This window comes from Saccostrea echinata, unplaced genomic scaffold (genome assembly GCF_033153115.1).
Source record: "Saccostrea echinata isolate AGI-Se365-2 ecotype Australia unplaced genomic scaffold, CSIRO_AGI_Sech_v1 ptg000062l, whole genome shotgun sequence".
In the NCBI taxonomy this organism is placed as follows: Eukaryota; Metazoa; Mollusca; class Bivalvia; order Ostreida; family Ostreidae; genus Saccostrea; species Saccostrea echinata.
The window spans coordinates 4,626,118-4,641,351 of NW_026889811.1; the positions used below are offsets into that span (position 1 = coordinate 4,626,118).

A 15,234-nucleotide genomic window follows, 5' to 3' on the forward strand; every position below is an offset into this window, starting at 1 on the left:
TGAAATTGATATTAAAAAGATTACGTGTACGTTCTTATTGTTTTACTCAAACGAACATAATTTTTTTTTTAAATAAGAACAAGAACTCTTGTTTAATGAAAGAAGCGCTTGCCTACCAAGGGTACCTATTCCCATGGGTGCCAATTGCACCTCGTGATTAGCAGACCTATTTTTGTATTCATATGAAATAGAATTTGTTCAAAATCTTATACATGAGAAGAAGAAAACTTTTGTTGTGGCCTTCAACTTGGCATTAAGATATATTGACGACATATCATCAATTACCAATAGTTATTTCCATTCATATGACGACACGATCTCCACATTTTTCACGATATATCCTAGTGATCTTGAAATAAAAGATACCACAGAGTCTGACAAATCTGTTTCATATTAGGATATTTTACTAAGAAAAGATGTTAATGGTAACCCAACAACAAAGTATTATGATAAAAGTGATGACTTCAACTTTTCTTATGTAGCAATATACCCTTACCACCTGCATATGGAGTTTATGTCTCTCAGTTGATTCGATACCAAAAGAGCATTCTCTACGTACGAATAATTCCTAAACGAGGCAATCTATTGACAAACAATTTGATGAAACAAAAATATCAACAGTCTCGTTTAAAGTCAGTATTTGGCAAGTTCTATGGTCGATGCAATTACCTTGTCAGCAAATACAATCTATCATTGAGTCAAATGCTGACCGATTTTTTGCATACTAATTGTTGGGCCATTATTTACAAAATGTATAGGGATTTTTCCGTTATTTCCCGATCGTGACAAGGAGCAGACAGCGGGTGTGACCGGTCGGCAGTGGATGCTCACTCCTCCATGGCACCTGATTCCTCCTCTGATGTTTAAGAGGTCCGTGTTTGCTCTGCTCCTAATTTGTATTGTTTGAATGGACTTATAAGCTTGAATATTGTTCATTATCTTCATATAGCTATTTTTGAAAAAGTACATTTTTGCAAGTCTATATTATGTATAATGCCTTGAATTCACCATTAAGTGAACTTGTACGTTTTTATCGGTTTAATATATGTATATCAATAAAGTAAATGGTAGACTAAACCTATTCGGAAGGTCTAATTTATCTTTTAAACCGACTTTTGAGTAAATTCCTCCAATCAGATCAATACCTGTCTTTTATTACAAATGAGAAAAGGAAAAAAGGTAAAATCCCAGAAGTTATACATCACATTGCAACGTGTCAATGAATTGATGTTATTACAAGTGTTGGCATTCATTGTTTAATCTATATTTAACAGATTTGTCAAAATGATGACATTTTTATGGGCAAGATACTGTAATATATTAATTATATAGCTGTTCGTACATTTGTATAACAGTTACAAAACATAAAAAAAATAACCATGGTATGTATGGAACTTAATGCCTCAGAGAAAAAAAAATAGGTTAAGCAAAAACATTTTTGAGAATGCAGGATCAAAATTTTCTGTTCTCTTTTACCAAAACTTTGTCACCTGCACTTTTAAATATTAATGATTTTAAACAAAAATATCACTTTGATAACCATAAAGTCTTTGATGTGCATGATGCATAAAGTTCACTCAGAATGATAAATATTTTTGCTGCTTGGCATTTAAGTTTAATATTAATGTTATACATGTATTTTACTTTCTTCTTCCATTTTTAACTTTATCAGTAAATGGATTTACCTGGTTAAATGTGAATAAAATTCATATTGCACTTCACTTATTCTTTTGTTTATTTCTGCAATAGATGAATAAGATGAACATTGGAGAAAAAAAAAAGAAACGATTTTTTTTTTATTTCTGAAAAAATTGGTACATTACGCTAAATGCAATGAAAAATTGTTTCCATATCGTTTCAATACATGTAATTGATAGATTTTCAGTGCATGTAGCACGGTTGCAAGCATAATTCATTTTCTATCAATCTACCTGGTTGCATCGTTATTTTTATATTTTTTGTGTATAAAGTGAGACACATTTAATCATCCTGTCAGTCCTAGATCGACGAGATGAACATCAGGACAAGAAACCTTGTGGTTCATGCCATAAATTATCAAACAGAGTCGCAAGCTGTGTTGGACCACCAAAGAATTAGTCAAATTGTTCGATCTAATTCACCTACACCAAGTGCTAAAGTGATACATTTTAGATCTGTTATTAGTCCCCTACCGGTGAAACCGGAGGGGACTATAGGTTTCCTCTGAGTCTGTTTGTCTCTCTGTCTGTCCGTCTGTCTGTCCCTCTGTCTGTCTGTCAGTCTGTCCCACTTGGTTTTCCGCACTTTTTTCTTAAACGCTTGCAGATATTGAGCTGATTTTTGGTATGTGAGTGTATCTTGATGAGTTACAGATCAAGTTTGCATTTCGTTCCGCTTCATTGATTTTTGACGGAATTACGACCTTTTCAATTTTTATGGGTTTTCCGCAATTTTCTTCTAAACGCTTTCAGATATTGAGCTGATTTTTGGTATGTGGCTTTACCTTGATTAGTTATAGATCAAATTTGCATTCATTTCGTCCCGCTTCGTTTATTTTTGACGGAATTATGGCATTTTCAATTCTTAACGGGAACCAGATTACACTTGCCGGTAGGGGACTAGTATTGCTAATGCAATACTCTCAGAATGCTTGATTTTAATAAATATGAATTGATGTGTTAATTTCAAAGAGAGGATAAACAATTATACTTACCTAAGTAAAAATATATTCTGGTCTTTCTCCAAAAAACACTTGATGAGAAATATATGACATCATCAAAACGTTAATTCAAGTGTGATCAATTATTTTTCTAAAGAGTTTTGGTCCACTCAAAAGCTTCTATATTTCGTATAAGGAGAGGTTAATTCTTTATTAAACGAGTTGAAATTATGTATTTATTCGGAAGGCTTTTCGAAGAATATAAACAATTTCAACGAGTTTGATAAAACAAATACAAAACATATCGAAGTTTTCTTTAAATCTTGTTTGACTTGCCTTCGTTAAAATTTTCAAACCATGGAAAACTACCAAGATTAAAGTATGCTTGAAGTGTTGACGTAAGGTTTCTTGTGAGTCTGAATATCGTATACATCCGCATGGCTAAACGCAAATAAAACCTCTAAATTTATCAAGTATTTTTAAAAGGATAATTTAATTGTCTCTTTAGAATTATTTCTGGTTTCTTCTCTTTTGAATCTCTCTACATAAAAATTAAAAATCAGCAAGACTTTCTGAGTAGGCTACAATTTTTAAATAAATATAAATTCTAAAGTCCCTATCTTAGACATCCCCTCGAAATGGAGATACAATTTTGTTGAAATAATGTAATGGTCCCTTAATTAGCCAAGCGTTAGAATTTAGTGCGATTACAATGTATCTGCATGTACTTGATCATAATCAATTCAAATATAATTATTCTTATTATATCCTCTTGAATTGCTACGCCTTCCCTTACAAAAAATACTGTAGTTAACTATTGTGATAACTTTGACACGATGAAGTCTTTAGTCAACTATAGTGATAACTGTGAAAACTTTGATTTACAATAATGGTTATCAATCTAAATCACTTTATATCGTTGTATATAACTTATAAGATGATAATTATATACATCTTGTTTGTTGCACTTAATGCTATCAATATAATGTGATTTACTAATATAAAAAAGACCCAGTAAAATGAAAAACAAACCATATTTATTTTAGAAATATTTAGCCAGTAGCTGTCATTGAAAAAAAACGAGGTTTCAAAAAGAATCCTTAAAAATAAAATCTAAAATAAACTGTACTGCATTCAACTGCAATATTATAGTTAACTTTAGTAAATTATAATTAACTATAGGTTACTATAGTGGGTTTTTTTTTTTTTTTGGTTAGGGTTGTATAGTTTGGCCTCAAGACGATGTTTTACTTCAAAGTCTTTGCCACAAGGGGAAGAACTGTGATATCATCTTGCATTTGGTAAATTTTTATGACCTACCTGCATGACGGCCATAAAAACGGTCCAAGATTTAACGAGCCCCAATCTTTAAAATCACTATAGAACTTTATTTCTATTAAGATTTCCGTCAAGGAGTATGTCACACAATGAACTCAATATAAAGGGGAAGACTTCAATACTTTGTCAGAATTGATAGAGTTTAATTAGTAGTGTATTTAAATATCGTATTTGAAAATGAAAGGCAATATGCGCACCATCTATCCTTCCGTTTTCAAAAGAACTATATGAACAATATGTTGTCATTCCAGCTGATAAAAACAAAATTGCCCTTGTAAGGTTTATTATTTCACTGTATTTTCTGGTAATCCAAACTATACTCACAGTTTCTTTTTCAAATGATAAAATTTCTCAAAATCACGTTTCATTTTTAAGTTCTTAAACATTTCAGACAACTTTACTGGATTTAAAAACTTCATGAAATCCTTACAAACAAAGAGACATTAACAGGTCAAGAGAACGTTTTAGCAAGCCCATATATATGTATCTTTACTCTTTACAAAATATTAACTGCTATGTAGGAGAAACTTATGACGTATGTGCTACAATGACATATGGAGATATGAAGTATGGATATAACATATTCAACAAGTGGTGGAAATCAAATAGGGTTTCTCAAAAGCTCTCAAGAATATAGAAAAAATTGAAATAATTTTTTTCTTCAAAATCAGTACATATGACATTTCCACACTTTATATAACTATTTCACACGATAAATTAAAAACCTGACTTTTTGAAACCATAGACAACTGCTTCTTCAATTGAAGTGGATGTCGAAAATTTTCAATTTGTGGTTGGTCATCTGCAAAATTACTTTAAAAAAGCATTTCAATGCAATAAACAAGTACTTTGAAGTTGATTTTATGAGAGTGATCATTGTTCGTCAACTTTACCTTTTCGTAAGCAAACTTTAATAGCAAATACTTGACGTTTTTCAAACCCAAATGCAATTATTCTTTCTATATATTTCAGAATTGCCAGACCATGTCGAAATAGTCTGACAAAACGATGCATGACTTCAAATTCTTTTCCACAGGGAGAAGAATAGTGATATTTCCTTTTATTTAGTAGGCAATAAGGAAATACATGTATACATTGGACAATAATCTCTTAGGAGAAAAAGGTGACGAAAAACGTCGCAGAAAAAAATACCAATACAGTGCAATACCTTCCATAACAATAATCAGTACGTTGTTATGGAATAACAGACACTTAAAACACACAGTCTCCTTTAGAAGTATCAATAGCCTTTTGATGCCAAATCTTTTAAGAGGAAGTCAAACTTGATTAGTAAAGATAAAGTGACGGATTACCATTGTCGCCTGTTAGTCATATTCATTCAAAAATAAGTATGGAAGCGTATTGGGATATATTATTAATTGGATAAAATTCTACATCTAGTTTGTGATATAAACTCAATGCATTTTTAGTTTGGACATTTCCAAATACTAAAATAAGTACCTACTCCTTTGGAGCAAAGTCCTGGGAATAATATTAGACCAACAAGGGAAATAACGAAAAATGTTATGTACGTAGATACATGTAAAAGACTACCTAAAGATTACTTTAGCCAGGCAAATCAGTTGTTTAAAGAACCGTATATTTATATTTGTTTAAAAAAATCTTTGTATTCTGTTTCAGGTGTAAGTGTTATTGAAATGGGAGCCAGTTAATGCCTTAACCAATATACTGCACTCTCAGTATTGATACTTTTAACATCTTTCTATCTGCGTTTTTTTTTCAAAATAAAACTCTTAAAAATTTATATTCTATTTTTCACAATTACCAAAATATTACAGGCATGTGCCTGCTTACCAGTTGTCCAGACAAAAAAAAAATTAAAAACCCAATATTAAGATGATGGTGGTTGTTCACATACATATCACGAAATTTTAGAATTTGAGTAATTTAGGAATTTGAGAAATATTTAAAAGGAATTAAAACAAGCAATTTGGAAATCTTTAGTAGATATGCAATCAGTTATTTTTTTTTTAAATATCTATATATTATAATTTTTTGAATATAGTTTATATGATCATGCCGAAATATTTTGCTTAAAGTGACTGTTTCCCTAGTGTAACACCATACATGTTATATACGTCCGACAAGCGATAGAAAGCAACAGAACATCCATCATTTTAACAGCTCTATATAAAGAGAGTGTCGATATTTTCCAATTATAATATTTGGAGATTTTTAATCAGTGTCGTTTATATTTGTATTTTGTTTTATTTATTTTAGGTAAGTTTCTATATTTTGCTTTCTAGATACAAAACTATATGATTGTTTGTTTTTTTTTAAGTATATTTCATAATTATATTTACGAAAATTGTTAACTCTCTTATTAAAATAAGTGTGTGAAAAGTATATGTAATTTTTCCTATGAATTACATACATTATTTATCACAAATCAGAAATAATATTTTTTAAACAATTGTACTCTTCATTCACTGGTCCTGTACAACTGATTGTTATCAAGTCCATTAACTTCGAGATTTACTTGTCTTCCTAATTTTTAGGGTTAATTTACTCGATATAAATAAAATTGTAATTTGTTGATAATCAACATAAATTTTTCTTATCATTGTCAAACTTTTAATATGATTCATTTACAAAGATTTTTCTTTTACAACAATGTACATGTATGTTTGTAGTAGAAGATATCGAAGAATAAATTATATATACATATTTAATTTGTTTCGTTGAACACCTCTGAAGGACATATGTTACTTCAAAGAATAGAAAATGAAATACAATAATTTCTGTTGTAAATCTTGTTTTTTTAATCTTATGTTTTACCCTCCGTAAGATATTTCTTGCACATCTGGTCTTCAAACGATTTTTTACGCATAATAATGTCATTAATAATTATATCTCAATTTATTGTCAACAAGTACATAAAAATTCAAGAAAACGTCGCAAAAACTACGAGGGAATGGTAGCCTAAAGTGCTAAATCTATCAATATGTAACATGTGCTGAACCGATGTTCGGGGGGCAATGTTCTCATGACTTTTTCAAATTTCATGTCAATTTGGTTATATTTTTTCAGTCATGCAGTTCACATATTGGAACGTGTTAGTTTACACAGTTGTCTTTGCAACTGTCTCTGCAAGATTTCTACGACGGACCCAGCCCCCTCCACCTCCTCCACCCCCTAGCACTCTCTGTAAATGCCCCGGTACCTCTGAGCCAGTGTGTGGAAATGACGGCAACACATACAAAAATCCGTGTGAAATAAGCTGTAAACCGTAAGTAAAATATCTTATTATTATGACTAAATAAAAAAATAAATCTTTAAAAAAGTTTTTTGATTAAAAATTAATTATGTATAACATTGGTGTGAAAAAAAATTAAATACAAGTCAATTGAGAAAATTGAGGACAAAAAAATGTATGATTAAAACTACATATACATAATGGGTTTTGAATAATAAATAAAGAAAAAAATATTATGTTTATCAAAATAATTTCGGTGATATTTTATAATACATACAAATATAATTTCATATCTCTCCTTGAAGTTTTCTAAAACTCTATCGTATACTTAATACATGTATTCATTTTCAATTCCGACTTGAATTTCTTAGGAGATATAACATCTTATTAGATAGATTTCCCCCTTCAATTTAAAATCTATAAAAATTTTATACTGGATTTGCATGAAGAGGAAAAATATCATTGTTTTAATAACAAGATTTATCCATTCTTTTATTTTATTGTAGAACAATTTAGTATCTCTCTATTTGCTTATAACACTGTCATTCCATACTAGTAAAAATTAAAAATTAATAATTCATGACAACTTATTAATAAAAAAAATTGTTTTAATTATTCATTTACAATTTTTTTTAATTTATTAAACCATTTCAGTACATAAATGCACTCTTTATATCTAATGTTAAGCAAATTTCGTTTGAAAAAAAAAAATGTAAATCACCACAACAATGTATTACGGACAAAACTTCGTTTGATATTTTCGATTCAAGTTACAAATAATCGTGACATTGGTTGACTTTTAAGTGCTGAAATGAACGCCGATCCATCAATTTACTGTTAAACTTAGCAGCTCTCTAAATCAAACTGCTTGTAGATTCACGTGCCTTTAGAATACGAATCAACTATAGATCATGATAGGTAAAAAAAATTCTGAATTCAAAAATAGATATGAAAACTTCTCGAAGATCTGTATAAAGGATTATATAAAACAGCGTCATCGGTAATAAACTTTAGGATGTATTAAAGAAAGAACGATTTTTGTTTAAGAAAAAAGTCACAATTACCAAAATTGGTACCTGTCGTCAGAGAATGTTTGATACTGTTTTAGATCCTTAACTTTACTCTTCTCTGGCACGTGCATATCATTACTTACACAGGTAGAAGCAAGCTGGTATCAATTAAATTTGTTATGGTTTAATTTTCTTAATTAACTGTTTAACAAAAAAAAAAAAAGAATGTTACTTTGAAGATTATTGAAAAAATAATAATTACTGCATTCTATCATCAACTTGTACAATGTACATTAAAATGTGTACATATATTAAAATCCTATTAAAAATTAATGACTAGATTTATCTTTATAGATTTGTATATAAGATTCATGATGGCCCATGTTCACAAGGTACATGGCATCAAGTTACGAGACGCTGCTATTGTTCCGAGACTTACGAACCCGTATGTGGAAAGAACGGCAGAAACTATGACAATGAATGTCAGGCGAGATGTGTGTAAGTGTGGGCTCTTAAAATTTTTCTCTTTTCTCGGGTCTTCTATTTTAATTACTTCTATTTGATGATTTATCTACATGTACTTAAATCAAACTATCAATTAGAAATACCCTTCCTTAACGAAATGAAAATTAAAAGTTACTCTTTTTCATATTGCTTACACTATATCAGATGAAGGCGTCTACCTTTCTAAAAATCTAATTAAAACAATCTACCAATAGGAACACTAGGCGTTTCGATACTTTCCATTTGAAAATTGGCTAATGAATAATACATCTCGCTATCTTTTTTTTAAATACCTCATTGCTTTAGCCTCCTTAGAAAATCTAGTGTAAACATCTATCTGTTGTTGCTTCTGATTTATTAATGAACATTACATCTCTTTATAGAGGTGTTTCAGTTTTACACACTGGTAAATGTAAGGTTAAAATATGTCGATGTATCTCGACATATGCCCCTGTTTGTGCAAAAGACGGGAAAACGTATTCCAGCAGATGCAGTGCTGAATGTGAATAGTAAGTCATCTTATTCAATGGTACACATTCACAAACAAATTCTCGAGCATTTCAAAAAACAAAAAAAAAAAACAAACAAAACAAAAAAAAAAAAAAAAACAGAATTTTTCCTCGAAAATTTTCCCTGAGGGATTTGCATTAACGTCGCGTAGCTCTTGTCAGACATACACAATTTTTTTTTTACTTTTATGATTTTAGTGGTGTGGAAGTTTCATACCAAGGTCCTTGTCGGGCCCAATGCACTTGCTCGGCTTATTATTCTCCTATCTGTGGCTCAGATAACAAGACCTATATCAATCAGTGTGAAGCTGACTGTGCGTGAGTATATTCATATCAAAGGTTTATTCCTGTAAGAATCTATGTCATTTCTTTTTTCATCGAAAGGACATTAACTTTAACCTTAAACTTGCATTCATTAAAACATAATGTTGCAATTTGTCTTATATAATTATGGCAAAACCTCTGTAATCGATCTATATAAAATTTCTTTTTCTATATGTCCTGTTAAAGAATATTCAGTTTTTTTTCTTATAGATATTGTATTGCTTATGAAACCTTTACATTCTTATACACTTATTAAAGTTCTTAAAAAATACAGACACCTCCCATCGTTTATATTTGTAAAGTGAATGTACGGGGGTATACTCTGAATACGCAAGAAAGCCAATTTTTTTACCCTCCCAGAACTTCCTCTAATACAGGAAGCTACAAATTGATTAAATTTCCTCTTCCAAGGGGACATATTGTTTTTGTCTGTTTTCATCTTTAAGTTTCTCCTTCCTTTAAATAATGTTCAGACCATAACTTGAAAATTATTAAATATCAAGATTACAAACTTTGAAATGGAAAGATGTGATGAGGATGTGATGCACAACACCATTTTATTTTTTAACTTGACCCATTTTTTTTTAAATTAAGATAAAATTTAAATAAAATGTGTACACAACTTTGACTACTTTGGAACCAAGTAAAATTTTAAAAAATTTCAGACTTTGACTTGAAAACACTCGGAAACATTGGACTTTTATCTAAACATACATGGAGAGACTGAATGGAGATCCTGAGCATTAAAAGTTTTGCCCTTGATCAAATGAAAAGTGAAAAACAATCCAGGTCATAATCAAAGAACCGTTTCGAATGAAAATTGCAGTATGGAACATAGAAATTTATTAAATTGAAATTGAGATTGGATGCACTGCCTCGTTATTCATTTTTTTATTTAAATTTAACACTAGGTAAAAAATTGAGAAATCTTTGCAATTGACATTTGGACTTCAAAACTTGCAACATATGAGATAATAAAGTTAAAACAGGACCAAGAGTTTTAATTTGTCATAATTATGAATTAAACAAATAGGCATGATTCCTTCAATATAAAATCTGCAATTATTTACAATTAAATTTTAACATACAAACCTTTTCAAAATAAGCTGATTTTTGTATCTAGAAAAAATATTCTTTATGTATCGCACGCAGCTTTAAATTGTAAATCGAATAAAGCAAAACCATATATGGTTCAAGTTATAATATACTGTATCATCGCGTGTTACAGAAATGTTTAAAAAAAATAAACAATGAAGACTACAATTGTAGTACATTTATATACATGTATATGTTATATCATTATTAATTTTTTGATTCAGGAAAGTACAAAAAAAGTACACGGGGGTTTGTAGAAAGTCCTGCACCTGCCCACACAACTACGACCCCGTATGTGGCTCAGATGGCGAGACTTATGACAATCCCTGCAATGCCAAGTGCGCGTATGTACTTTATTTATTCTACAGTTGTACTTTCCAAAGTATTTTTGCATATTATAACTAAATGGTCTAAAGATATATTAAAGTATTTACAAGATATAGCATTGGATTTATTTTTTATACATGTAATAACACTGCAGAATTAAATGAGTAACTTAACATGGCAATAAATTCCCCCAAGATTCCATTACACATACTGATAAAATGTATGTATTCAAGAATATATTTCTAAAGCCTAGTTTTTTTTACTGTATTTTATCTCTTTACAGCGGTGTTAAAATTGAATCTAAAGGAAGGTGTCCAGACTCATGTAACTGTCCTTATCAGTATAAACCAGTCTGTGGAGAAGACGGCAAAACGTATGGAACCCAATGTGTTGCCGACTGTTTGTAAGTGTTCAACTTAACAACTATCAATTTTGGATTCAATGTGATCTTGCTTTTTGAAAGTAAGCAAATGATATACTTTGATTTTGTATCTAACCCTTTCCTCTAGCGCTGAGCTTATTTAACGAAAAACATTTCTTGCAGGGTATTGTATATATTGTGGAAACTCTTGACCTTATTTTTTTATGAAAACAGTGAAAAAAGGTTAAAAGTTTTCAATGATTTTAATATACTAACCCTGTATATTTGTTGTTTGAGAAAAATATCATTGATTTTCTATTTCAGAGATATTTTTATGAAGATGTAATGTAGTTAAACAGTTCATGAGGTTATTACCAATATCACACTTGTTAAAGGGTCTTCTCGACGTTTCTGAATCTGCATAAATTCACTACGAAAAATTTCCAATTTTACAGCCATAGTAATCTCCAGATCTAAAATTAATCTTCCACATTACACTATATAAAAGAGCAAGGCGCCCTTGCTCATCATAACTAATGCATTCAGTTTGCTTTATACCAAGCAGCAGACGTCCAAAGCATTAATTCATTTTCAGTATATAATCATTAGAACCCCAAATTTACAATTTTGGAAGAGACATCCTTCATCATCATAATTAGACATTTAGTTTGTATGCTTAATACCCAGGAGCAGAGGAGAAAATTTTTAAGAAATAATGCATTTTCACCATATTCAACAGAGTTAGCCCCGCCCAAGCACCAGAACCCCTCACTCTTGGGACATGAATTTCACGATTTTGGTAGAGGGCTCAATGCTTATTACAATCAAGATTTTTAAAGATTGTATTAATTTTGATGGTTTTAACCCCACCCCTTAGGGGCAGGGGCCATGAATTTTAGAACTTTTTCTTCAGAATACTTCCCCTCACTCATAGATGCTATATGCCAAAATTGGTTGAAACTCGTTCAGTGGTTCCAGAAAAGAAGTTGAAAATGTTTAAATGTTAACGAACGACGGACAAAAACAGATAGCACTAGGTTCACCTAAGTAAACTCAGATGACTTAAAAAGACATAACAGATAAATAAAACGAATACGAAGTTGTAAAGCTGATATGATTGAGAGTTATAGTGGAAGTCATTGCGGACCGATATATGTGTTTTTATCAATACGCATTAATTTTGTCCGTCAAATCATGTTATCTTAATGAGACACTATAGATCTGTGGCCATTATAGTCAAACTTATCCATTGGGCACATATCATATTTTCTCATTAACACGCTTAATGACGTACACCTTACACTACATGCTGCGTCTAAGTTACGTCTATAATCTTCTCATTTTCCAAACAAATACCTCTCGATAATCTGTACGTAGGGGTTTATAATCAATTCAAAAATAATCCAACGTTTTAAGTTAATTACTTTCTGGAAATTAGAAATTAGAACACTTAACATACATGATTGTATATTACTACCACGATTTCAAAAAAGTTATACCAGTTCATTAAGTTTGTGCTGTACAATTCAACTTTTTTCCTTCTCTTTTACAGCAAAGTTGAAGTGGTATCCGATGGAGAATGTCCCTCTCACTGAAAGCCAACAAAATGTACCTTTTAGGATATTTATAATTATTTATTTTAAAGTAGTATCATAATTGTAATACTTTTCTCCTTTCATTAGCAACCAATCAGAAATTTAAACTTTGCCAAAAATATTTCTATTGCTTGAGAATAAGAAGAATTGATTTTATTTTTTATTTTTACAGATTCTGAAAATTGGATGTTGAAAGCCACTTCCTGTTAGATTATTATTATTATATATTGTTTTCTAAATAAATGTGGGTTGACTTATTATAGTTGTTCTAATGAAACCATCTATATAATACATAACGCTGTTATAACGTAATATGTTATAATCATAATAATGTTACAATCAAGAAATTATTAGGAATAGTTTGGATTTTTGGGTATTGCTGACAATAAGAAAAAAATGAGTCAGTTGTAAGTACGCATAATGATTGTAGATTACGCTCTCAAAGAAATTCGGTAAAAAAGTAACTAGTGGTTCATAGGTAGCTGCAGAACTGTAGCGTTATGGTTTTATATTTTAGTATATTTGACCATAACGCTATAGATCCCATAATGCAAATATTGTGCAATTTAAGGCGCAAGATTTTCTGCGCACTTTGGGGATGTATTCGCCACTTTCCAGCATTCGTCAATCAACAACCTTTATTTCATTTCTTAATTCCAGACATATTCTATAATCAACCTGTATATTTTATATGAGTCAGTTGTAAGTACGCATAATGACGCGGTTAATATAAGTAATATTCTTAATCACAAAAGGGTCCAGTCTTGTATTCAACCATATTTCAAGTTAAAGACTACACCTTGTATTTCCTACAAATATACATCGACTATTGCTTCCAAACTTTTTAACTACAAGAAAACTTTACAGGGCCTGGATATCGAATAGCTGAAACATAATCCTCCAACGTGTTCATGTTCTTCTTCAACCTATAACTATAGTCCTGCTGGACAAGTGACTGGTGACGTAAATATAATAGTTAATAATGAGGACCTTAGATCACTAATTTTCAAAGGTCCTAAATGTAGTGAACCCCTAACCATCTATCCTTCTGTATTCAATAATCCAGAAGTGAAAAAAGAATTAGATAGATTACATGATCAGTACGTACTGGTCCCTGCTGACAAAGCAGGTAACAACATTGTCTTTGTTTGTAAGGCTCATTATTTTAAATGTATTTAAGAGGAACTTGGATTTAACTCTACAATTGGTAATCCAACTTATAGTCATAGTTCGCTTTCTAAGGATTTATTTCCCGATCATGACAAGGAGCACGCGGCGGAGGGGACCGGTCGGCAGAGGATACTCACTCCTCCTTGGCACCTGATCCCACCTCTGATGTTTTGGTGGTCCGTGTTTGCTCTGATCCTATTTTGTAATGTTTAATAGAATTTTGAGCTTGAATACTGTTCGTTATCTCCATATATTTCATCCACCTCCTAACCCTTTATAGTCATCTCTACAGACCAATAAACTCGTTTGTTGTGAATTTGTTGTCGGATGACATAAAGTTCACAACAAGCGAGCTTATACTTGAATGATGAGTAATAATATTGTTGATGCAACTCATTTACTGATTAATATCAAAAATTATTAATTCGATATTGCAATGCGTTCTTCGTATTCTTCTCTTCTTACAAGTTTCTGTCATTCAGAACTGTTCGCGATTAATTTAATATCTGATTAATATATGACAGTAAATATACTTTCCGGTTCTAATTATTAGCTGCTTTAACGTCCTTGTCGGGACACCCTCAAGACCTTGGATAAGGTTTCTGCTCATCATATGCCTCTGTGTACGTGTTTGTGCCTGTATTTTAACATAACATTCTCCATAGATAACTTGCACTGTACGAGGGTTGTCTTTCGTGGAAACATACATGTACTATAACTTACTTCTTTAAAATCAGCACTTTCCTTAATTAATAAAACATGAAAAGATTTCTGCGAAATTGTATACTGTTAAAACACTAATAAATGTAGGGGTTAGATTTTCGTTGTTTTCATGGTATGAAGAAACCCACGAGTTCATGTCCTCCATGAAATGTGAAATTTCCTTTATACAACAACTCTACACTTCTTCAACTACGAAATCAAGTTCTATATAAGCTACAAGTATGTACTAAATTGTTATGCCCTGGATCGAAAGATCCCGGGGGTATATTGTTTTTGTCCTGTCTGTCTGTTTGTCTGTCTGTCTGTTGTCAACTTAAACCTTGCCCATAACTTTTGATTGGTTGGAGCTATGACTTATATTTCACATGTGTATTCCTTGTGACAAGACCTTTCTTTGGGTACCATCATATTTTGACCTTGACC

General features: G+C 30.9%; 1 protein-coding gene across 1 annotated transcript; it reads left to right on the plus strand.

The window, feature by feature from the left end:
* The first annotated feature begins 6,137 nt into the window (after positions 1-6,137).
* LOC133175454 (serine protease inhibitor dipetalogastin-like) lies at positions 6,138-13,176 on the plus strand. The gene is made up of 9 exons (XM_061310556.1): positions 6,138-6,217; positions 7,028-7,226; positions 8,558-8,701; positions 9,091-9,216; positions 9,415-9,534; positions 10,860-10,979; positions 11,246-11,365; positions 12,876-12,931; positions 13,091-13,176. The coding sequence occupies exons 2-8, from the start codon at positions 7,030-7,032 to the stop codon at positions 12,916-12,918; spliced, it is 870 nt and encodes a 289-aa protein (XP_061166540.1). The 5' UTR covers positions 6,138-6,217; positions 7,028-7,029; the 3' UTR covers positions 12,919-12,931; positions 13,091-13,176.
* Positions 13,177-15,234: the final 2,058 nt, after the last annotated feature.

What these genes read in the sequence shown, in the direction of transcription:
- LOC133175454 (XM_061310556.1), top strand. Translation starts at nt 7,030, where the DNA reads ATGCAGTTCACATATTGGAACGTGTTAGTTTACACAGTTGTCTTTGCA. An exon ending in TGCAGTGCTGAATGTGAATA is followed by an intron (nt 9,217 to 9,414) that starts GTAAGTCATCTT and finishes TTATGATTTTAG; the next exon opens with TGGTGTGGAAGTTTCATACC. An exon ending in CAGTGTGAAGCTGACTGTGC is followed by an intron (nt 9,535 to 10,859) that starts GTGAGTATATTC and finishes TTTTTGATTCAG; the next exon opens with GAAAGTACAAAAAAAGTACA.